Source organism: Leptidea sinapis, chromosome 1 (assembly GCF_905404315.1).
Source record: "Leptidea sinapis chromosome 1, ilLepSina1.1, whole genome shotgun sequence".
NCBI classification, from domain to species: Eukaryota; Metazoa; Arthropoda; class Insecta; order Lepidoptera; family Pieridae; genus Leptidea; species Leptidea sinapis.
In genome coordinates this window covers 33,772,339-33,799,168 of record NC_066265.1, presented here as the reverse complement: position 1 = coordinate 33,799,168, position 26,830 = coordinate 33,772,339, and the positions used below count along the sequence as shown (strand labels likewise).

At 34.1% G+C, this 26,830-nt stretch overlaps 2 protein-coding genes across 2 annotated transcripts in view; both read left to right on the top strand.

Moving 5' to 3' along the window:
• The first annotated feature begins 211 nt into the window (after nt 1-211).
• Nucleotides 212-2,496, top strand: LOC126966341 (DNA repair protein RAD51 homolog 4). The gene is made up of 6 exons (XM_050810343.1): nt 212-808; nt 900-1,110; nt 1,193-1,370; nt 1,624-1,746; nt 1,824-2,125; nt 2,200-2,496. The coding sequence occupies exons 1-5, from the start codon at nt 546-548 to the stop codon at nt 2,057-2,059; spliced, it is 1,011 nt and encodes a 336-aa protein (XP_050666300.1). The 5' UTR covers nt 212-545; the 3' UTR covers nt 2,060-2,125; nt 2,200-2,496.
• Nucleotides 2,497-9,527: 7,031 nt separating this feature from the next.
• Nucleotides 9,528-26,830, top strand: part of LOC126966280 (TRPL translocation defect protein 14) — a 34,456-nt gene continuing 17,153 nt past the window's right edge. Inside the window, exons 1-4 of the mRNA XM_050810273.1 lie at nt 9,528-9,769; nt 9,929-9,996; nt 10,348-10,385; nt 10,770-10,807. Coding sequence (XP_050666230.1) covers nt 9,721-9,769; nt 9,929-9,996; nt 10,348-10,385; nt 10,770-10,807 — 193 coding nt within the window. The 5' untranslated portion in view covers nt 9,528-9,720. The remainder of the gene's footprint in view (nt 9,770-9,928; nt 9,997-10,347; nt 10,386-10,769; nt 10,808-26,830) is intronic.

Genomic DNA, 26,830 nt, shown 5'->3' with positions numbered 1-26,830 from the left:
AGCTAGTAATAGCATAGCGCAATTCGCGAACTGAACAGATAATGTAAATAGGTAGGTATTATTCTAAAAAGTTATGCAAATTACACTGGATTTGACTTTAAGAAAAGGGGAAAATTATTAGAGACTATATTACTGGATTTGGACTTACTAAAAGGAAAATATGGAAAATATTCTTTAGAGAATTATACATTAACGGAAATGGTAAAATAACTGATGACTTTAAGACTGGATTGGATTTGATGAAAGAAACTACTATAAATATTCGCTATCGAATATACATAATTGGAAAAGGAAAATGGAAATAATGTAAGATGAAATGAGAAAACTGGATTGGACTTTTTGTAAAACAAAATAGTGAAAATAATAAATACCAAAGAAATGAAAATACTAACGACAAGGCAGTAAGGCCCCTGGCTGTAGCCTGTTCGAAAGAACGAATTAATATAAAAAAAAAAAAAAAAAAAAATATATAGATTTGATAAGGATAAAACATGTTTATTTGATTGGCTTCTTTCTTGCCTTTTGGTGCGTACACAAAAATTAAAATGGACACTCTTTATTCTGATTTAAGTAAGAACTTAACACAACCAATAATCAAGAAACTTTCACAAAATCGCATTAAAACATTAATTGATTTTCTGCAAGAAGACATAGAGAAGTTATCCAACTTAACGAAATTAGAGATACCATGTATTCTGCAAATTCGAAAAAATATATTTGAAATATATTCTGCAACTGTAGTAAATAGTCTCTCTTTATTTAATACAGTATGCTCACGAATTACAGAACTTGAAACAGGAATAGAGAGGTATAACTTTTATACATAATTGCACATTTTCTCTTGTTTACTTTCAAGAAATCATTATAATATACATATTGTTTTAAATGATAATTTTTAGTTTAGATTCAATTTTAAATGGAGGTATAAATATAGGATATATAACTGAAGTATGTGGATTAGCTGGTTCAGGGAAAACACAGTTGTGTATGCAATTAGCTGTAAATTGTGTGAAGAATAGAGACAAAACGGTACTTTATATAGATTCAAAGGGTGACTTTTCTGCTATAAGAATACAGAAAGTATTAGAAGAATGTAGTTTTTCTCATAAGGTATTTGATGAAATTAACAGTTTCATTGAGTGTTGTCAGATATAAAAGATATTGTGGTCAATCACCACCAATTTTTTTTTAGGAAATGGCAGCTGTAATGCTAAAAATAAAAGTGGCATTCATATGGACCATGGATGAATTAGTTGATATTTTACTTCAAGTAAAAAATAATAAAAATGAGTATAACTGTTTATCACTGATTATACTTGACTCACTGCCTTCTTTAATGTTTCAACACTTTGGAGATGAGAATAAGATTGGTGAGGTTTAATTAATATGATAACACAACTTAATTTCTTTAATATGGCTTGTGTAATTGACTTATTTCCTACTCTCAAATGTTCTCCCAGTAAATTTAAGATTTTTTTTTTAATTAGTCCTTAATTTTCAACTCATAGGCAGACAATATGTTTATTATAGGATCTACAGGATTTGCTTCCTGTCAACCCACCACAGTTTTATCATATGCTATTCACACACTGTACTAAAACTAGAAAGTACATATATTTACAGGCTTAAAGTTTCTCAACATATTTGTTAACCATGTAAAGTATATCTGCAAAACCATGGAAGTTGCTGTCATTTGTGTGAATATACAAACAAGGTGGATAGATCAAAGTGTATCTGATGTAAATGGTATAAGATTATTTTTTGATTCATATTCATGATTAACAAAACAAATATATCTTAATTTAAATATTTATCTCTTACAGATAATGAATCATCTGATCTTACTACAAGTGATACTTACTATAGGGAAAATATTAATCGTTGTTTAGGCAAATACTGGAAAAACATTCCTAAGACTATAATAATCTTAGAGAAAATTAGACAGAAGAATACACAAATTGAAAATAATGATACACATATTCAAACAACTGTGTTAAACTGTGACATTGGACAAATTAAGAAATCTGTGTTAACTATAACTTCCAGCGGTGTTATTTAATAAAATAAATCATTTAATCACTCCATACTGTATCTTCACCAATAAGCCGTTGTTTCAACATTGTTGGTCAGTAGTATGTTTTAAACCCTACAAATACCCATACTTAATTATTCTTTATTTCATTGTCTTCATCATTTCAGCCGGGGGATGTCCACTGCTGAACAAAGGCCTACCACAAAGATCGCACTGACAACAGGTCCTGCGCTGCACATTCATTCAACCTATTTTGGCAATCTTGATCAGATCATCGGTTGATCTTATGGGGGGCCTACCAACACTGTTGTCTGGTATGTGGTCGCCACTCAAGAACTTTACTATCCCAATAACTATCTGTCTGTCAAGCTTTGTGCCCCGCCCAGTGCCACTTCAGTTTTGCAATAATTTGGGGTATGTCTGTGACTTTGGTTCTCAATACAATAAATAAATAATAAATACAATACTGGCTCTGTTCTCAATATAATAATGGTTGGCAATATGCACTGGTTGAAAACCTTCGTCTTCAGACACTGTGGTATTTCTGCCCATCCGAGTTTGATTTGATGAGTGACCTCTTTCGCGAAATTGGAGCTGCCTTATTGGATTGTTTTTTTGCAAGGTAGACATACTCATCAACAATTTCGAGAGTACAGCTCCCAATTGTTACTGGAGTTAGTGCAACATTTGATAAGATCTTCATCTTGTCCATGTACATTTTGAGACCTACTGCATGCTGCTATATTGAGGCCATCAAGCATATGGTTTAAGTCTCCCATGGTCTCTGCTATGATTATGATTTCGAGTGTGAATCGAAGGTGAGTGATGTATTCACCGTTGATATTGATGCCCAGTCCATTCCAGTCCAGCAGGCCTAGTTACTTAAGTCTCAGGATCACGCTGGCTACCTTCAAGGTTTGGACGGAGCTAGCTGTCACGATTCATGCGCGCTCACTATTACAAATTCCCGCGCGTACAAATTCGTGTGAAAGTCAGCGGCACACTGCCACCCGTCGCCCGCTCATGAACCCGCGGGCGGCCTTTTGTAATAAATAGATTTGATTTGATTTGCTTTATTTCAATAATTTTTATTACTTGGTATTTTACGTTTTACAAAATTTTTAAACGTTCAGATTGGAGATTACATATCAGTCCCTAACATATATATTTTTTTTAATCTCCCAGAACTCATTGCAGAGTATTAAGCCCTCAAAGATGACCATTTCACGATACCAAGCACCTTAACCCATTTTTTTTCTATGCCCCATTTTGTGCCAATTCTTGCTTTTTAACCGACTTCCAAAAGGAGGTCCTCCTCCTTGGTGTAATCCTTTACACCGATTACTCTGAGATTTATGATCTGATTTACGTAATTCTTGTTTGATGCGAAATAGATGCCATTTGTTCCCATAAAAATTTTACATAGTTTGATTCAGTAGTTTTTATTTTATGACCATTTATATGAAAATTATCGTCTACGTGGATGACATAATTGTTTTCTGTGTACGGCTTTTTTTGGAGTTTTCATTCAAGTTGATTAAATATTATTATTAACAGACATTAAAACGTAAAAAATTAAAAATATACTACGTTTAAAAAAACCGACTTCAAAAACTGAAAAGTATCAAATAACTAAAAATTTTATTAAATAAAATACTATTATTTGTATGTGCTACATATTGATAGCTTTAAAGTCGGTGCTAAGCCAAATGTAATAAAGGCACCTACACTCGCCACGCGTGACTTTGAGCGGGATAGCTTCGTCTAGAAAAAAACAACCCAAGCGGACAGACACGCAAGGCCAGACAACCTATATAAATACAGTAAATAAGCTGTTTACAATATTAAGTTTTATTTTGTTTAGGGCTTTTGGCACTGACTCAAAACCTATCAATAGGTAGCACATATAAATAATAGTATTTTATTAATATTAAAGGTAAAGGTTTACATAAGAGGTGTATTAAATTAAATTTTTTGTTATTTTATACTTTTCAGTTTTTGAAGTGGGTTTTTTTAAACGTAGTTAATTTTTTTAATTTATATCTTGGTACCTATTTACCTACACTTATTATTCCATTATTACACTGATTCATTCACTGCAAATGTACCTATTAATTATAGTCGCATATTTATATGAAATTACAAAGTTATTTAATATGCAGTTGGTGTATCTAGAAAAAAGGACCAAAATTGCAGTTAATTAAAATTATTAACACTAATTGTATTCTAGAAGATTCTACGTTTTTGACAATTCTGGACGGACAATAGACAAAGAAGCATTAACTTCTTTATCCATTGTATTCACAAATTGAGGATTTCTGTGCTTTAGTACTTCCAATATCGACATTATTTAGATGTAAACCGCCCAAACTCGAGAGCGCCACGTAAGTTTGCCACACAAACACTAACTGCAAAACTTATTAATCTCATATATTTTATATCGGATTACTAAGTTAAATATGCAGTTGGTATATCTAGAAAAGTGAACCTAAAAATATAATAACGCTAATAATATTCTAAATTTGAAGCTTCTTTGTCTGCTAGAAGTGCCTTCACCCTTGTGATGTTCGGTCAGTCAGTGAGTGACAATATTAAGAAACTTTGAATAGATATTAATCTTAAACTACTGATCGAATATAAATGAAATTTAGTAATCCGTCAATATTCATCTAATAAACAGTATATTATAATAAATGCCTTTGATTAAACAGATCTAAAAAGATTTGGTAAGCGGCTGCGAGGTTAAATAAGGTAGGAAGGTAATTTGTAATAAAAAATAATACTCTAAATTACTCTGTTTCCATAATAGTGGGTAACGATAAGTTTATTTTTATGAGCTAGATTTTCTGATATCCCTCTTTCAAATCCTTATCCATATTATGAAATGTACACTAGATATAACAGTAGTATAATGCACAGTCTAAACGAAACAAAATACAATACACTGCAACTGTGGCCGCCGGGTGTTCGAGCTGGCGAAAGGAGTGAGTGTTAAACTGTAACGTCATACAGAGGCTGCGCATCCGCGCAGCAAATAATTTTTAAGGGAATTTTATTGTTTTATTGTTGAATTGTCTAATCTGATCGCTATTTTGAAATAAAACAAATACCAATGTATTTATATACATAAAGACTTTACTGTGACAAAATTTCAATCGATTATGCACACGCATTATCATTCTTCATTGTAGAAGAATTTCCGTCGGTTCAATGATTACATCTCCGTATTATTATTATATTGAACAGAACTGTGATCCAGAGTTGGCGGGTTATTATTTTAGCAAGTTCGCAGGAAAATTTTAAAGTAACATGCAAATATTAAAATAAACAGTACCATGTGGAGAATCTGTCCGTGGGCGTCCACAATAAAGACCTGTACCTAATAGTGGAAGCCCAGGCTGCCCCGCGTATTCTGGAGGGGGCAAACCTGTGCTGACTCGGGGCAAACAGAGCAGGAGGCTCAAATCACCCTCCTCCACATTAGCTGTGGACTTTTGCAACATCAAGGGGCTTCGTTCAAATTCAAATGCCGTCCACTTCCCATTCCAAACGTGGAGGTGTATGATCTTCCACATCTGGGATGGGAAGATCATACACCTCCACGTTTGGTTGACCTCACATCCGGACGGCTACCTAGTTTCCGTTGACTCTCCTCTGGGGTCGTCTGACCACTGCCTGATCCAGTGCACTGCACCGATCGCACGCCTTACACGGCCCCGCTTCTTAGGCTGTCGCCGCGGTTGGCACTATAGGTCAGCAGAGTGGGATGAGATGCGGTATTTTTTTTGCGTCCTACACGTGGAGGCAGATTTGTTTTTCGCTGGGTGATTCAGATGCCGCTGCCGTTGTTGATGTGGTACTTCAAGGTATGGAACTCTTCATTCCATCCTCCTCTGTGCCTATCGGTGGCAGGTCCCAACCATGATTTGACCGCTCGTGCAAAATGGGCTCTCGCCGAAAGCAGGAATGCTATCAGGCTGGGGTCAATGCGGTGGTATCTAAGGATGTGAATTCCAGCGAACTTAAAAAACACTACAATCACACCTCCAGGTCCCTCAAAAGAGTTATTGCTGACGCGAAGTCGAAGCACATTGGCACAATAGGCGAGAGACTTGCACGCCTTCCCTCGGGTACTCGTGCGTTGGTTGCCATTACGTTATATTTTCTCGAACATTTTATATTTTTTTAAAACTTATTAGAGCAGTACTGTACCAAGAGAAGAATCAATTAAGTGAGATTTGTTGATGAGGTAGGTACATAAATGTTTTAAAGTGATTATAATTATTTAGTATTATAAAAATAATTGTCAATGAATATCTAATAGAGCAAGAGCCCGTGGACCCCAGCCCTACGACATTTTATAAAATCTGAAAGTTTGTCAGCGCATGCTCCCAATACAGGTAAGAACGATGGTCCATTATGGAGTTTGGGTGGCAGTGGCTTTGGCAAGTAAACGGTACTAAAGGTTCACACACACAACACACGCCATAAATTATATGTGAAATAGTTTTTGTGTTCATAATTTGTTGCATAACTTCCATTGTTAGAATAATGTTAAAATAATGTTGATGTTTGTTATTTTACATTGCACAACTGGGAAGAGACTGACCCCCATGTCACGGGCTGGTTTGGGGGTCGAGGGTAATTTTAAGCAAATTGTATTTTTTTTTGCATCAAATAAAGATTTATTATTATTAACTTACATTCGCCAACACGCACACAGACAGCCAAGTAATGTTGCAAGTAGTGGCCCAGGACAGAGATTGTGACAGTACAAACCAAGCTGCAGCGTTTCCAGCGGCTGGCTTGCACAGCCATAACAGGATGCATGCGCACAACCCCTACTTCTGCCGTTGAAACTATTCTAAGGCTAACACCACCCGACATACACTTTCAACAAGAAGCGACAATGGCGACTTTACGTCTAAAGCTGTTGGCTGTATGGAAGAATGAAGACTGCCTAACAGATAATCTCTGGAATAGGGCAACAAAGGACTATCCACTCTGTGAGGCACCATGCGATAAGATACATAAAACACATGCTTTTCATAAGAACTATCACATACAGCTATGTGAGAAAGATGCTGATCAGTCAGTCAGAATTTACACAGACGGCTCGAAAATGGCTACTGGAACTGGTGCCGGCATATTCTCATAAGAACTAAACATACACACTTCCATACCCTTGGGCCACACAACTCCATCTTCCAATGTGAGCGCAATATTAAGAAGGAAGGTACATGGCCACAGTATCAGAATTCTTTCTGACAGTATGGCCTACAACTCAGCACTAATACACAAATGTCACCAAACCCTGGAACAAGTTGCCTCTTATAACCGGGTAACTCTGCAATGGATCAAGGGACATAGCGGTTCGTTGGGAAATGATGCAGCGGATGAGCTTGCAAGGCGGGCATCGGCAAATATAGTGACTGGTCCATTGCCACTTCTGCCACTGCCCTTCAGCCCAATGTGCTCATGGATACGCTCTCTTACCAACGACCTACACAACACTCGATGGATGAATGTCTCAAGCTGAAGACAGTCGAAGGAGGCGATACCTGGACTGTCGCCCAAACTGACACGTAGACTTATCAGCCTCAACAGACATGACATCCGTATAATGGTGGGCACCCTAACGGGTCACACATGGAAGGAGCTGGCCTGGTTGGAGTAACTGGCCTACTGTACTACCGCACGAAAAATGGACCCATGCTAGTGGTTTAATTGCGGAAACAGGAGCCCCTATACCACACCAATGTTGCAAGGGAATAGACATTTCCCTAAATCAGTAAATTGTAAGAAATACTAGATCATATGTAATAAAGAAAGAAGAAATAAAATATGAATTAAGAATTTAATAAAAACATCTCATATTATTGTTGCAACAATTTTTTAAGAGTAAGTAAAGAAGTTCTTAATAAATCTTGATAAAACGAAAAATGTCAGGTTCAGGCAGAAGTTGCCAGCTATATCCGAGGTTTTCTAGGGTGCACCCGAGAACGAATTGGGGATAATTTTTGAAATTCAAGATCGCTGCCGTGCAAAATTGTGATTTAAAAAATGATCCCAAATTCGTTCTCTGCACCATTCGATATTATGGATATCGAATCCATAATATATCAATATTATCTATATTGTTGAAATCATAAATTTGCGCGGCGGCCATCTTGGATTTCAAAAATGATTCCAAATTCGTTCTCTGCACCCTCGACAAGCTTGGATTCGATATCAATATTGTTGAAATCATAAATTTGCGCGGCGGCCATCTCGGATTTCATCAATGATCCCAAATTTATTCTTTGCACCCTCGACAGCCTCAGATTCGATATCAATATTGTTGAAATCATAAATTTGCGCCGTGGCCATCTTGGATTTCAAAAATGATCTCAAATTCGTTGTCTGCACCCTCGAGAACCTCAGATTCGATATCAATTATGTTAAAATCATAAATTTGCGCGGTGGCCATATTGGATTTAAAAAAATGCGTAACCAAAAATCGTGACGATTTGCTATAAAAATGGTCTCATACGCCGATATAGAAGTTTCACTAAAAATCAAAAACATACCGACGAATTGAGAACCTCCTCCATTATGAAGTCGGTTAAAAAGAGTGGCCGTTAATGTTCTCACGAGCTCAACTTTTTCCAAACATAATTTTATTAAAGTAATTTTATGCGCTTAGTTCTAGTAGCCTCCTTCAATATCTACCAATAAACACAAAAAACTATCCCAGCGGAGGAACTCGGGTTATATAGTACTTTCATAGCTGGCAACAATTTTTTTAATGGTGTCTGTTTTGTTTACAAAATATTTTGACGAATGTATTAGTTTAAATTAAAAGTTGTTAAATAGTATTTAGGTGTGAAATGTGATTTTCTTATCATAATTTTTATTATAAGACGCTTTGTGACCTTTAACTGTAGCGGTTAGTAATTTTTCAATTAAATTTCGCGCACTGATTGTCCTGAAAGTTGACAGAACGACACTGACGCGGCGCGGCGGGAAACGTATGTGGTCATAAAAGACCACATTGAAACTGCTTCATTCCGCTTAGGCCTACTCACGTTTTAAGCGTTAATATTCTAAGATTATAGGTATAAAAAATAGCTCTTAATTGAAGTGAGCGTTTCAAACCATAACCTGTTATGAAAACTATAAAATTTCAGTAAAATTTCTGAAATACAACAAAATAATGAATAAAATCTGTATATTCAGAAAAACAGGTTATTTCCTAAAACGATTCGAGCAAGCGCCGTCCACGTACACAACGATTACTAATAGAAACCTGTTTCATAAAAACCTGATTTCGTTACAGGTTTCGTAAAAAATATGTAACCGGCTAAAACAATGCGTAGCAGAAACTGAAACGCCCTTCTTGTGTTGTAACTTGTATTGACGTATTGTGTTAGTTGTCAATTGACTAATGTCAGTTGTTAATTGACATAATATGTCAGTTCACAGTTTTTAATTGACATTTGTGAGATCGGACTTGACTTGTATTGATATAAATGAAAATACAATTTAATTCATTTTCATATTATTCTTTTTCTCGCACGCCCGATAGGCGATGCGTTTCAAACTGTGATGGATATTTTTACAACTTTTATAAATTCATCATTTTTATGACAATCAGTTCTACCATCTTTGTAATAGTGTAATTTAGTTTATTCTTTATTTATTTTAAAATGGCGAATCAATCAGCTAAAATTGTATATAAGTTGGTGCTGACCGGCGGTAAGCTTTTTTTTTATTTGTTTCAACTTTATAATAAGATAAAATTAAAATAATGTTAAACAATATTGGATATGCGTGCTTAGACCTTTTATTATTTTTATCCAACACGTGGACCTTAGCACTACATAATATGATTCTGGTTGTTTTTAACCTAAACAGGGCCTTGCGGCGGAAAAACCACGGGGCAGTCCCGACTAAGCACTTTCTTTGAAAACTTAGGATGGAAGGTATCACTATTTTACATATTACCCATCTTTTTATGCTTCAAACATGCTACTTAGTGATTTACAATGTTTATATTAGTTTTTAAAAAACTATAGTCAATTTTATTACCATCACTCAATAGCTAGCTCTGCTTTTGTAATATGTTATAAAAAATAAAACCATATTTTAATTAAAATTTGTTTCTTCATTCATCATGAAAATAAAATTACAACAATAGAGAACAGACATGACATAATAATTAAAAGTTCTACTCTCTCACAAATTTCTTATTCCTTGGGAATTCTTTGAATTTATCCTGGTTTCTCTGCAATGAGATCCAATTAGACCTGGTTCCACATTGTGTTTATTTGCAGGTGTTCCGGGTGCCGGAAACGGCTACCGTCCTATTAAGGTATGAAATGCAACCTACACTTATTCAGGTGCATATTGCATACACATCCAAATAGATTAATACACTTTAACTTGAATAAAATACTTAAAATTTGAAAGTAAATAAGCCAGTTTCCAATTTTGAAAACAAATTTATCTTTTTAAATAATAATATTATTTATGCTTAAATATAATTTTTAAATAAAAACAAAAAATTTCATGTGTTACAAAATTATTGACCAAGTTCTGAATGATTATGATAATTATTTATAAATGTTGAATTATTGTGTCTATAGTATTAACCTAAATTAATTTTACTGTTTGGGAAAACTTTGTATGCAACTTGATAATAATAAATAGATCCATCTCTTCATGAATATGTTCTATAACCAATATTTGTTTGCAGTGGTGGAGTAAAGTTTGTGGACCTCAGCCCAGATGAAGGTGAGTTGATTTATTATTCATTGTTGAAGTATTGCAAAATCATTTATTTAAGTTGGTCATAAACCACAGCACTACTAGGTTTACATAACATAATTGGTTTTTCATCTTTGCTTACCTTATGCAAATTACAATTGTATTATATAGTATATGATATAATCACAGTCTACATTCTGCTACTATTTGTCTACAATAAATTGAATACTTATCATCATAATATATATCTTAATTAATATAGAATATGAGCTGCCTATTACACACATGTTACATTGGGTAATTTCTTACATATTTTAAAATAGACACAAGATTGGTTCAACAATAATGTCTCCCATGAGGTCAAACCTTTCACACCAAATCCCTACTTTCTCATTTTTACATGAGACTCATTTGACCAAAAAATATGTCATCACTGAGTAAACATTTTTGCAACACAGAAAAATGTGGACTATGATTTATACCTCCCGTATGGTACCTAAACCGGATGTAACTCGATTACCTGTTCTCTTTATGTTAATGAGTAGATATATTTTGTTGCCAGTATTGGTTATATAGAGATTTTCAGCACGTAATATTTTCGTCATGCATTTCGTTAGCCATTCAAAACAAATATACTTGATATTAGGGTTGGATCGCGTCCAGTGAATAATGATATAGGCACATGATATATTAATTATATTAATGTTTTATTAGTAGCATAACATAGCTAACATGTTTAGTGATATTCAAACTTGTGAGGTAGGTCAATGGGCGCGCCTGCCAATTTACTTGTACCTATGTGACAAACAGAGATAAATAGAAATGTTTAATCACTGAAATATTGTTGCTCACGGGATATATTAATCCTGCAGTTTCGTTTATTAAGTTAAAAAGAAACTGCTTATTCACCTACGATTTTAGCCTAGAGCGGACAGTGCACAGCGGTTTCTTGGGATAGGTATAAAATTTTAAACTCGCGTCAGGACACGTGATCTGATCGAAAATTTGTAAGACGAAGGGACTTGAGTCTTTTGTGACAATTATAAACTATCTTAACTAATATTATAAAGAGGAAACATTTGTGTTCTTGTCTGTATGTATGTTTGTAATGTTTTCACACGAAAACTACTTGACCAATTTAAATAATTCTTTCACCGTTAGAACGGATCTTCACTGAGTGGTTCACTTCACACATTATTTATTTATTAGAAATTCGAAATGTCAAACAATGACGTTCGGGACAATACTTCGGAACGAATGGAACCGGAAGTAGGAAACACCCGAAACTTCGTTTTTCGTTGAATGTAACAAATTGCAATATTAATTTCAAAACCAAATTTTGAAATTTATCCTCTCTACTATATTAATCCCGTTTCCTGATGTTTGTTTCCAGAGAACTCCTTAACTAATGAACGGATTTTAATAGGAATAACTTCATGGAATACAGTTTAGTCCAACTTGAGAGATAGGATAGTTTTTATATCGATTTGGGACCCATCATTATTTTTGTTTCCCATATTTGTTTTGTATGTTTGACAGTTCTGCTATGAAGCAATTTCATTATAACATATTTTAAGATAATTCTTGCCGTAATGTTGCAATATTATTGAGAAATTCATAAAAAAATATATTTTATTTATTATACAGAACAGATTAACGCCTGTCGGGTCAGCTAGTGTGTTTTTACATTTCCAGTGGCTTCTGATTTAGTTATGAATGTATAACAATTTGTTTTTGACGAGACCAAAGTTGTCGATTTATTTTCCTTTTGGGCAATCAAAATTTATACCCAAATGAAAATAGGAGATTTTCATTTGGGTATAAATTTTGATACCTCTTGAGTTCAGTATTGCAATTTCGGTCCGTATACATGCCACGTTAGGTACTCATTGTCTCTATATCTATAACATACGATACTAGTTTTTATAAATAGGTTTAGCTCTATCATATAACACTTACAACAAACTATTTAGACGAGCTTCAGTAAAATTCCAAATTGATTCTCTTTATCACACTCATGTGTTAGCTATTTTTATATTCGACACATGCTTCAGTACTGCTCCGGGCTAAAGCGTAAATCTTTTTTTCAATTAAACGTTTGAACATAAAAAATCCGTATTATTATATGTATTTCACTGCCGCTTTTTATCATTCATCACCTTTCTATATAAAAAATACGGTTCTTATTTGTAGTAAACTTCATAATTTTAGGCTAACGATCTGATGATCTGATTTTCAACCAGTATTAGATTCAGATCTTTATTCATATCATATCATTTAACCAATATTTTCTTAGAGCCTACTAGAGTAACTGGCACCTCCAAAAGCTGTATTGATAACATATTTACCAATTATAAACCCATTTCTCAGGCAATAATTAACAAACTGAGTTCAGACCACTTTGGTCAGTTAGCCTCATTTAATATTGAGGTCAATAAATGTACTAAAATTAAAAAGTTTACGTTTGTTCCTGTGAATAATAGGCGAATGGAGAAATATAGAGGCAATGTGTCAGTTAAACTCTCAAATTTGGATTTATTCAAATATAATATTAATCCAAATGAAATGTATGATATGTTATTTAAAATAATTAAAACAGAGTTTGCTTCTATATTTACTTCTAAGACAGTCAAATCAGGTGGTCTCCTGTCATCTAATGATTGGGCAACAGCTGGCATTCATAGGAGCAGACAAAGGCTATATGAACTGTATAGTGAGAGATCATTGTATAATCATGATACATCTTTTCTCGAGTATGTTAAAAAATACTCTAAATTATTTAAAAGTGTTTGTTCTATTGCAAAGTCTATGCATATCAGACAAATAATTAAAAATGCACCAAATAAAATAAAGATGACTTGGAATATTATTAACTGGGAATCTGGAAGATTGAAAGACCGCAACATTGAATATAATCTATCAATAAACAATACAATAATTCAATCTCAGCAGGAAGTTGCTACTGCTTTTGAGAATTTTTTTTCTGAGATTCCAGTTTCTATCACAAACACTCTTGTCTCCTCCACCAGTGTTGCTGAGTCACTTCTTCTGGAAAATGTTATAGGATTTTTTAAAAGTTTCAATTTTAGTTTTGTTAGCCCTGGAGAAATAATTAAAACTTTTAAATCTCTAGACATGAAAAAAACTGCTGATATATGGGGCATTTCTGTTAAAATAATAAGTTCAATAATTGATGTCATAGCACCATATCTTGCAATAGTATTTAATAATTGTATTAATCGTGGCGTGTTTCCTGACCTTCTGAAACATAGTAAAATTACACCAATATTTAAGTCGGGATGCTCTTCTGACCCGAACAACTATCGTCCTGTGTCGGTTTTGCCGACCCTTAGTAAAATTTTTGAAAAAATAATTTTAAGCCAAATGCTTACTTACTTTAACTCTCATAAGTTACTTCATTTGAAACAATTTGGCTTTACTAGGGGACGTTCAACAACGGATGCAGGTATTGAGCTGATCAAGAATATTTTTGATGCCTGGGAGGAATCGCAGAATGCACTTGGCATCTTCTGTGATTTATCTAAGGCTTTTGATTGTGTTCAACATTCAACGCTGGTCAGGAAGCTATACCACTATGGCATAAAAGGAACTTCGCTCGATCTTCTGACTTCATATCTAAACAATAGAATTCAGAGGGTCGACGTGAATGGCAAGAGATCTCCTGGGACTCCTCTCAGTATGGGGGTACCACAAGGGTCTATTCTTGGACCGTTCCTCTTCCTTATCTATATAAATGATCTTCCAGATCTTATAGAGAAAAAACATAAGGTAGTATTGTTTGCGGACGACACTTCACTGATTTTCAAAGTGAAAAGAAACCAAGCTATGTATGACGAAGTGAACGATATTTTATCTGACATCGTGTACTGGTTTAGCGCTAATAACCTATTGTTAAATAGCAAGAAAACTAAATTAATTAAATTTACCGTACCAAATGTCAAAAATGTAAATGCAATTGTTTTGTTTAACGGAGAGGTGATAGAACCGGTGGAATCTGCTATATTTCTTGGCATAACTCTAGATTCCAAATTACAATGGGGCACCCATATTGAAGGATTGGCGAACAGACTTAGTTCTGCAGCATACGCGGTTAAAAAAATTAGACAATTAACTGACATAGATACGACGCGACTAGTATACTTTAGTTATTTCCATAGTATTATGTCCTATGGTATATTGCTATGGGGCAACGCTGCTGATATTAATACAATATTTGTGCTGCAGAAGAGGGCTATTCGCGCTATTTATAACCTAGGTCCTAGAGAATCATTGAGAGCAAAATTCATAGAAATTAACATCTTGACTGTTGCTTCTCAATATATTCTTGATAATGTAATGTATGTTCATAGGCACATAAGTGAATTTGCCAGAAACTGTCATAACCATAATGTTAACACCAGGAACAGACATAAACTGATGATGCCTACTACTCGTCTTAGTCGAGTTAGTAAGTCTTTTGTGGGGCGATGTATATGCATTTACAACAAGATCCCAGAAAATGTTCAAAACAAAGGTGTTACGTTATTCAAAAGAATTGTTAAAAAACGTTTGTGTGGTAAAGGTTACTATAACATAAATGACTTTCTTAATGATACCACAGATTGGGAATGGAGCGACCGCCCTCAGGCTATTAAATAATAAGTTTAATTGTACAATGTTACTTTGTAAATGTTACTTTAATTGTAAAAAATATTTTTGATGAAAAAAAAAAGGCCCGCTGAGTTTGTTGCGCCCATTCTTCTCAGGCCTGAGGCATTCACTTTGGAATGGGTGGTAGTTTTTTTTTTACTTTCAATAAGTGATTTCACATCCTATTTTGAATAAAAATATTTGAATTTGATGAGTATTTGCTTTGCGAAAAGGGAATACTCATAAACTGGATGTGTTGCCACTTATCATTCCCCATAGCGAGTTTCGTAAATCGCTTCCACCTCCCTGCACCTTCAACAAACGCGTGTAGACAACTAAAAGGCAGGAATTATCGTTTGATTTCTGTGGGTGGCATCGAGTAAGTGTCGGAGGAGATGGTCCAGAATAATTATTAGGCGACCCGTACACTCTTTTGACCAACTATCCCATAAAAATATTAACTTATGTTAATTTCTGTTACTAATGTTCTTAGTAGTTATTTTTGTGTTATCAATAGACTCGTCTACTATGCTACCAAATAAAGATACTGCCCATTTAGGTTAAACAAAACCATATAAAATTGAAACTCGTCAGCTACATGCTGACACTTTCACAATAAATTGAATGTACATAGGTATATAATATAATATATATTGATGATAGTACTAGTATTCCGTTACATTGCAATATTGTATAAGCGCGTTATACAAGTAGGCACAGTAAGGGCTTCACGGGTGGTTTAAATAAATTATCTGGTTGACGCATTCGCTTCACGGTCATGTTCACGGCTAGGTGAGGAATGAGAACGAAATACAACAAACGTCCTACTATAAATAAGTCTGTATCTCGGTCAGATTAACTCGCTTTACCCTTTTGTTTTTAAATTATTACGTTTAATACTAATTACTAACATCACTTACTAGTGATCAGCCAAAATCGGCTTCATACATTTAATTGTGAAATAGATTTGATATTGCTGAGGTCTTTTGATTAAAGAGTATAGTATCTAATACTGGGCTTCCTACCTCTTTCAAAGTTGTATATTGAATTTTGTAATTTTAAAATTTTTAAGATACTCTGTGACCTCTAGCTGTCTGTAATATCAGGAAAAACGTAACAATGAATGTTTTATTTTGTTTAATTTAACATTTTATCTTTCCATACGTATAACTTAAGTAATCATCAAATTAAGCATCTGCGTGGTCCAGTCCCCACTCTCCAGCGTTCTGATTGGGATTGGGCATTTTGATTGACAACACCTTTATAAAGACGATTCATAACGTTATGTTGTGATCCTTTGCCAATTTTGCCTGACTATATTGTATCTAGTTGTTTCGCGATGCTTGATTGATTGTGCACGCAAATCAGTTTTACTTTACAGCTGATTATGAACATGAAACAATTGTAATAAACTAGTTTGAACCGATTACCTGCTGGTATCATATAATTGACCAGCTGAATAAGAGTCGTTCTCGCCGGTATGTTTGGTGCACGATGTGTTTACATCTACCACAGCGGATACTAATGCGCTCCAACATTTCCATACAGCTCGAGTATCTTTATTGGTTTGTTTTCATGGCTATGACGTTTAATTTTGTTTTGTGTTCGCTTGTTTATTTGCTGTTTTGGTACGTAGATGAATGCAAGTTATTTATACTGAAAAATAAAACATCATCCATGTATGTAATGTAATTTACATAAATAATATAACATATTATATATTAGTGATATAACTTCGATTATAATTTTTAATATTTTTTGTATTTTAATTTAAGAACACCAATTAGTCTTTAATATGCCTTACTTATAATGTTTGTCTTCAATAAATATTTTATCGCAATGAGGTTAATATTTCAGAGGTGACCGTCAGATAATAATATCTTTACCCTTTTAAAATATGCTCTTAAAACACCAATTAGCGTTTGACATGCAACGATCCATGTCGAGGCTATATTATACAAAATGGTAAACAGTTTCACAAAAAGGCCCAACAATGGTACAATATCCATTAAGTTTTTATTGATATAGATTTCATCATGGCATTTGCCTTGCGCTCGTTATTCGACTTGTAAGAACTATTTTGTAAGCAATGTAAAGATAGTTGTACTGTAACGAACTCTGTCATATGTCTTGTAGCTGAACAGATAAGTATGTCGGGTGACAAATGCAATAAGGAATGTAAGAGATGTGCAATGGCGGCGGTCGCTCTAGCCAGGCGCAGTGACTGTGGTGAGTCCTGACTCATGAGGCCCCGTAGTCCTGCTAGAGAATGATTCATTAGGGCTCGGTGTTCACGTCCTAGAACGGTCGCGGAGCCGTCTGTGGTGATTGTGACGTACTTTGTCCTTAATAAAATACTTTATCACGTATTCGATCATACATTATCTTGTCCTATGGTTACTTTAAGTGTGAAATAGGTACTTTATACATTTCTTTGTAAAGTAAAAGCATATTATTTTGCTGATCTCACGTTCAAGACCCAGAGTTTTATGATATGCATCTGACACCAATATCATCTCCTATACTCTTAACAAGACATACTATTTCACAAGTGTTATAGGATTTTGTGTACTTTAATAAACCTGTGTATGCACACGTGCAAGTGCTGCTCGATTCTGCCACATTTTCTGTGGCTCACACATAATATATTATGTACCTATTGTTTATTTATTATAACTAGTTACAATTCCTTATTTTCAAGTTCACACCATTAATATTGCTGAGTTTCCCACACGAAAATTCAGACTCCGTATTTTTTTCACAAAATGCGTGAATGTACAGAATAAAATGTAAACAGCTTCATTAATCCTCATACCTAATGGAAGAAGTTCTTCATTTCTCTATCTCCGGAATACAAAACTCTTTCCTCAGCACCCGCTTACTTTGTAAAGTAACAAATAGTTTGATATTTCAGTCCTCTACTCAAATGGTTACAGTTACAACAATCTTATGAGTACTGATATTGCAACATCAGTACGAATTTCCGTTTCAAAATAATGTGGTATTATGTTATTACTTACAATCTGTTTATAATAATTGTAAAAGTCATGTGTTTTAGATATAATGGATGGTAGAAGTACGTCACAATGTATCACGCGGTCAATGTCCATTGTCAGTGTTGCCAATTTGTCATCCTAAAACATATTTTAAAGTTTTACTCATTATTTCTAGAGGCGTACATTTAAACCATTTATTTTATTAAGTTTTATATCTTTAGAATTCTTTTTATGTCATGTCATAACAGAGATGAGAAGAAAACATAATGTCTGATACTTTATTTTATGAGTTTTCCCTACACTCATAAAATATTATGGATACATGGTATGTGTTAATAATTTAACAGAAAACATAATCAAGAATATATAATCAATACTGATGGTATTCTCTTCTTTTATGACAGATAAAATGCGACAATTTGAACACGATACCGAAGGTAAAAGGTACCTTGTAAATAAGTCACGCGATATGATAATGAATATAAAACGACTTCCGTTTTTCTTGTTACCACTGTAATTGCTTGAAACATCTATATTAATGATCTGGACTGTTATTCATTGCTTTGTCTGGAAAAATGCCTTTATTATATATAGTATGGGCATTAAATAAATTCACATTCTCCCAAAGAATCTTTCAAGTGACGCCATCATTTCTTAATAATTAGGTAATCACAAAATATTTATATTAACTTTTATCAATATTATTTTGTTTAAGCTCAGGTTAATAAGCTATAGATCCTAGCACGTTCAAGTAATGTACGTTCGTTGCGCAGACACCTATAACAATGACCACGGCCACGACATGTTGCACAACCCTCTCCTGTGGTTCCTCTTATGTTGCAGGAGAATGTGTGTGGGGGTGATCACTTAACAGGTTTTGACTTGAGTATCAGACATACTTATTATCCAATAATGTCATAATACTATTTAACATGGCATAGTTTTGTAAAGAAAATTGTACTATGTTTGTAGTCAATTAAAAATGCTTCTAATTCTGAATAATGATGGTTATCTTGTGCGAGGGAGGTACCTTTGCTCCGCTCGATACAACTAGCTACTTACAGTGACTCCCAACTTTGGTATTTACTAGTTCATTTCGCACAGGACAAGCAAATAACTAATGCTACATTTTAGAAACAGCTACGGACTTTGTCAGCGTAAACCAAACATAATCCAGTTTAGGCTGGATTCATATCAATTATTTTATTATTTCCTTAGGATCGTCAAAACATAGTAATCTGTCTCAACTTTAGGGTTATTAATGATAGGCTTATCGTCTTCGTAATACTTTTAATGTTAATTATTGTTTACTATAATAATGATATTATGCGGTAGTATATTATATAAAGCGTGGTATTTTGATCAAAACAATTAATGTTAATATTGTGTTCACATATAACTTTGATAAAACAATGTGCATAAGTAGTAACTATACGCTATAGGGGCATGTGGGAACAAGAAGGTCCTTTATCCAAGGAGCTGAACCAGCTTTCTTTTAGGTATAACTTTGTCTAGCATAAAGATAAAGTCATTGTGTGACTCATGACATCTATCCTATTTATCTAGCGGAATTAGTAATATGGATTCCTAACGAAACGTGGTGCCTTAAGTATAATACTGCTGAAATGTGCAGTAAAAGGAGTCTGCCCACTATACCGTCTCATATCATTGTATTACCGTGCTATGGCACGGATTATTATGCCCAATAGAACGTAATAACATACCCATGAGTGACAATTTAGTGATCGTAACATTCCCAAATATGAAAGAAGTGCATAGGTAAAGAAATGAGAGCTATCCTGTATGACATTGTTGTATAGTTCCGCACAGTCCTAAAATAAATACGTTTAATAATAAATTAAACGTTACCTGTCGTATTAATATTGATCTCATTGTGTGCCACTTTGTATGTCGCGCCATCTCTGTAATAGACCTATGAACGTTTCAGATGTGTAACGTTTAATTATATACATGAATTAGCTATCTCTAACAAAATATACCCGTCGAAGTAATATGCTCACAATACACAGCTACGAGGCCGCCTTTTTTGAAAAGGAAAATATTTGTCAACTAATTCTAGCAGGCTGATCATTAACAAGACAATTTCAGAATTCCTTTGTTGTATATTGGTCTCTGTGTTGAATGTTGACTCAACGCGTGATTTCAATCTGGATATAAATCCGTAGCTCTAGTAATAACGTGTCGTCCGACAGAACAGTGCAGAAGATGACCAAGACGATGTTGTTAACAAGTTCGGTACTCGAGCCCTCGTTACAAATACCTACGTGCATGACAAAATTGTTGCGTAATCTGACGGAAATTTATTATTAAAATTTGTGCATCACGAGAATTGGCCACGGGGCCACTTGTCGATTGTTAACAGTGCGAAATACAACTGTTGTAGATGTTGACTTAACAAGTTAACGGTTGATCTTATTGTTATATTACACAAACAGTGCTCGAAATATATGAATATTGTTAAGATATATTATACTCTATAATAATACTAGTGGACCCAACAGACAATGTCCTGTACACACGTCTTAAATTTGAAAAATCGGTCTAGCCGTTAGGAGGAGTTCACTAACATACACATGAGCAGGAGAATTATATTAAATGGACGAAATCGAGAATCTAAACCAATCTCAAATTCACTGAAACAAACAAAAAAATCATCAAAATCGGTGCAGCCGTTTAGGAGGTAGTTTAATTAAGAATCATAACCATTCTCGAATCCACCTGAAGACACACACCAATCTCAAATTCACTGGAACACACAAAAATATCATCAAAATCGGTCCAGCCGTTTAGGAGGTATTTCAATTGTGAATCTAAACCATCCTCGAATTCCCTTGAACTCACACAAAAAATTTCATCAAAATCGGTCCAGCCGTCTAGGAGGAGTTCAGTGACATACACACGCACACAAGAAATATATATATAATATAATATAGTAACGATGCAAGTAAATATTGTTTAATAGAAAATAATTTCAAACTGCTACATTCATTTTTAAATCAGTCTGGCCTAAATATTATGACGAAACCCAAAAAGATTTCAATTAATAAACTAAGTGTAACTTTTATGTCAAATTAAGACGTGGATACTGATCGAAGTGTTCGTAAGAATTATCATGTGCAATTTTGAAGACAGCTAAAATAACGATGAAAACATGTAACTACATAATTTTCATGTAGGAATTTATTTATAAGAATTCACAATTTAGTTAAGATTTTTTACAAAACTTCAAAATCAATTGAATAATATGTATCAGCATAATATCAATAATAATCAAGTGCTTTCTATTCCGTGACAATTACCATCATTGATTGCACCATTGATCACCAATTTGTAAAATAAATGTAAATCACCATGATTGCTTGGAATTAACGGCTTCTTCCGTAGTGTAACAAGTCGTTTATAATTGAAAACATTTTTTTTAATGAAAATAAGGTACGAGACGCCCGAGGTACGAGACAAGACAAGATGTTAAGTCTCGTTTGCCCAGTAATTTCACTAGCTATACGGCGCCTTTCAGATCGAAACACTATAATGCTCGGAACAAGTTACTGCTTCACGGCAGAAATAGGCGCCGGTATAAATTGACAGGTTTTACTGTTTCGCATGTGCATGTATTTATAAAGAGATCACCTATTTCACGAGCACGATCCGACGTCTACAACAGAACTTCATAACACTAAAATAACTTTTAACTAGGATAATATGTCGACTGTTAAAAATACATGACAATTATGTATATTATATCGATTATTTAGAAGGCAAAGTTATGTTTTCCGCGATGGAACTACGTCACTACTACAAGTTACAAGTGTGACCTTTATGTAGGTAATATAAGCTCCCATCAGCTGGAACAGGGGCCAGTACTGTGTGAGAGTTTGAATTCGGGTACAAATAATCATCTTTGAGTATATAATATTCTAATTAAAAAAATATACAATTAATGTTTTTCATCTTTTTGAAAATATTTCCTTTTTTTATAGAATAATAAACAATACACCTATCCAAGCAGATATGCAAGGAGTAACTTTTTGGGTTAAATAAATAAATAACTTGCTTGAAAGTAAATTATTTGCAAATCGAGTCAAATACTCGTAAATAATAGAGAGATCTAAAGAAATGTTATTAGCTTTTTATATTGTGTCCGCCGCGCCGCCAGCGACCTTCACAGTTCAGACTAATAGTTAATTCACAGTTGAGTTCTCTCTTGTATTTATTCGAATAGCTGAGTCGGTAGTTTGTTCTAATTTATATTCTGTGGAAGATTTCGCTTTGATTAAAAACAGAAAATTAGTTTCTGTAAAATAATGGCTCCTTTTTCGATCAGTCCTGTCTCCTAGTGAGGAAGGCAGAAATAACGATCAATTCATTTGCATTGGACACTTGGCCTAGCCAGTTGTCAGTACTACCCCGATCTGAATGCTATGTTTTTTATTAATATATTTCGCGTGAATTTCAAATGCCTCTTTCATTGTTCCAACGAGGATACTTGGTTTTATAAAATTTTTGAAACCTGGCGACGTAATGCGGCCGTCATTAAATTATTTCGTAAACGTACATTTCACTATATTATTTTGTATTTTATACTTATTTTCTCAAAATTGATTCCTTGAATTCTTTTTGATGTCAATACTAACACTACCACCGCTTCGGAAACAAATGGCGCTCTGTGAGAGAAGAAGCGGCGCAAGAATCTCTCCCAGCATTCTTTTTTTGCGCTCTTTTGAATAAAATATACAATATTTTACTGTCATTGTTATTGCTATAAAATAATCATAATCTAGTCCCAGGCTGTCCGATCACTTAGATTTTCAGCTGTGGAATAGTACGACAAAGCCATTTTATATATATATATATTAATAAAACATTTAATAGATAATGCCTGAACAGTAGATGGGACTTTAGTATAAAAATGTATACATTTACCCTTAAAGCCATTATGTATCTTATGAAGCCTACTAGAATAAGTTACTAGCAATCCCTTATTTCTAGTTAATAAAAAGAAATTCACAGAGCAAATAGGAGATGATTTTTGTGACCGTATATTAAAATTTCATAAATGTACTGACAATTAACAGTCATCAAATTTATTTCTTTAAATTTTTCTTTGAGCCTACGAGGGCTGCACTACAAGTATCGGGAATGGAATATTTCCACTGTTCCTGTCATCTTTTTAGTTGAAAACTCCTTGGTTTTAAAAATCGAATACCATTTATTTATTTAGAAAAAGATTCTCGGTCTTGTCACAAGGTTTTAAAACTTGTTTAGTCGTTGAGAAAATGGAATTAACTCGAGAAAATTCTAGAGCGATGATTAATTATGACTTTCGAAGTGGTTTAACACAAAAACAGTGTGTTGACCGGATGATTTCTGCATTTGGTGATGAAGCCCCATCCAAAACCACAATTTATCGCTTGTTTGCTGAATTTCAACGTGAACGTGTCAAGCTTAGTGATGATCCCCGTCAAGGTCGTCCAAAAACTGCAGTCACCAAAGAAAACGTCATGCTGTGCGTAAGCTGATTGAGAAAGATCGACATGTGACATACCGCGAAATTCAGGCAACTTTAGACATTGGCATGAGTCAAATACAAATAATCTTGCATGATTAATTAGGTGTAAAAAAGTTGTTTTCCCGATGAATACCGCATTTGCTCTGTGAAGAGCAAAAAGCGGCTCGCGTTACTTGGTGCGTCAGAACTCTCGAAAGATTCCACGCAGGATCCTCAAATGCTGTATACAACATCGTATCAGGTGACGAATCCTGGATATACGCGTACGAACCCGAAACAAAAAACCAGTCACGACTTTGGGTGTTCGAAAATGAGTTAAAGCCAACAAAAATTGTTCGTTCATGGAGTGTTGCAAAAAAAATGGTGGCCACGTTTGTCTCCAAAACCGGCCATGTTGCGACTATTCCTCTTGAGGGACAAAGAACGGTTAATGCAGAATGGCATGCTAGCATTTGTTTGCCACAGGTCGTTTCTGAACTCCGTAAAGAGAACTGCAACCGCCGCATCATCCTCCATCACGACAATGCAAGTTCTCCCACCGCGCACAGTTTTTAGAGCAAGAAAACATAGAATTATTAGACTATCCGCCGTACAGCCCCAACCTAAGCCCTAATGATTTCTATACTTACAAAAGAGTTTTTAGAGCAAGAAAACAGAATTATTAGACTATCCGCCGTACAGCCCCAACCTAAGCCCTAATGATTTCTATACTTTCCCTAAAATAAAGGATATATTGCGTGGTCAGAGATTTCCTCGTTAATATTTTATATAAAAAAAAACAAAAAAGGACCGAGAATAGAACCCTGCGGAACACCTATTCCTACAGATTTCCCCGAAGATCGTTAGCCGTTTACGTCGACTATCTGAACTCTTTCGCTTAAATATGATTTTAACCGATTCAGCGCGGTATTTTTTAATTCTAGGAGTAAACTTGCACGGTGGACGAAGTCAAATGCTTTGGACAAATCACAAAAATTGCCCAATGCATCCTGTGACCCTTCCCAGGCGTCAAAGATGTGTTCAATGAGTCTAATACCCGCATTAATTAATATTGGAGCTGCTGAAGCACAAGTTTTTCAAAAATTTTACTAAAAACAAGCAGCACTGAAATAAGCCTTAAATTTGCAGGATCAAAAGAACTGCCCGATTTAAACAAAGGTATAACTTTGCTGTATTTCATGTCAGGAAACACACTATTGTGTATGCATTCGTAAAATATTATTGCTAATTCGGATACTATGTAATGTCAAGTATGTTTTTTACAATATGAGTCGAATGCCCCATAGGTCATAAAATATAATCTAATATATTATAATATAAAATATTTCATAAAAAGTAATAAATAATTAACTGTATAAATATAAATTATCGTGTATTTGGATGCGCATCAAATATACGATGATTTATATTTACCTTTAGAGCTTGAATTCATTGTTTGTGTAAGGATGCTTCGTGAACATAATAATTATGATAGTGCAATATATTGTGACAATTAGTAATTGCATCCTACAAATACAATGATTTATTAACTATAACAGGTCAACTTGGCACCACAAGCAGTACCTGTTCACGAGTTGACGCATGGACCAGCCATCGTTCCCTTCGCATATATTTGAGGGAAGGAGACGGCACAACGCCCGCCGCAAGCAATAAGTTTAAATAACGAGAAATGCGGATGTGGTTGGATATTATGCATAAAATGAAAATTAAAACGCTCATAAATGATAACTATGATGCATATTAAAATGTCAATAGTAATTACTGTATAATGGATTTGATCTGCATTAATTGTAATTTGATATGGCTGATTATAATACCTAATTGGAATTTAGCTACTTTACTTAGCTTATTTAGCTTCTACTATTTTATTGCAGAAAATTTCTCATCAAATAATTAATATTATTAATTATATTTAGTGTTATTAACAAGACGTATTAATCTATAAATGTTATGTTATATATATTTACAAACGAAATATATGCAATTTTCGAACTTGTAAGATTGGTTAGTTTTTATTTCGATTCGTGACCCTTAGGGGCTGTTTCACAATGTCCAAATTAAGTAGCAGATTGTCATAGGCTAGATAAATTAATGGCTACATAAAAGTTCCCGATATAACACAATTACTTTATTTAATCTGTAGATGACTTATCTGGCAGATCGGTCGGGCAACCTCGTACTCAATAGTTCTGTTCGACGAAATGAAAATATTATAAAAACTGTTTATTATACGAAATAACGTAACACAAACTTAATGACTTAATGAAAATTTTATTTCATATTTTACAGTTTTCTATCTTAATATATATAAATTACATGACAAGTTGTTTGTACGCGATGGACTCCTAAAAACTAATGAACGGATTTTAATGAGTGCAGTTTTTATAGTTTTTATTTCGATTTGGGACCCATAATTAATTTTATTTCCAACATTTATTTTGTATGGACATATTTTTTATGAGAGAATTTATTGACGCACGGTTTGACAGTTCTGCTGTGAAGCAATTTCATTGTAGTTAACAACAGGGAGCAATGACGTTCTATATATAATATAGAACGTCATTGACAGGGAGCATATTTTACAAAATAATTCTTGGTGTTATGAAATATTACTGACAAATTCATAAAAAAACAGTATTTTATTTATTATGCACATAACGACGTCTTTCGGGTCAGCTAGTTCGTATAAATTTCTAAATAGCACTTGTACTACTATTTTCACAATAAAATGAATCATCATATAATAATTGTATTCCGCTTCCGTGTTGAAATTGACATTATTTTGTCAAATGCTTATCACTTTGTCAGGCGATCCATCAGATTACTATGAAAGGTTCGAAATAACACTCACACAAACATGCGCATCGACGAGGC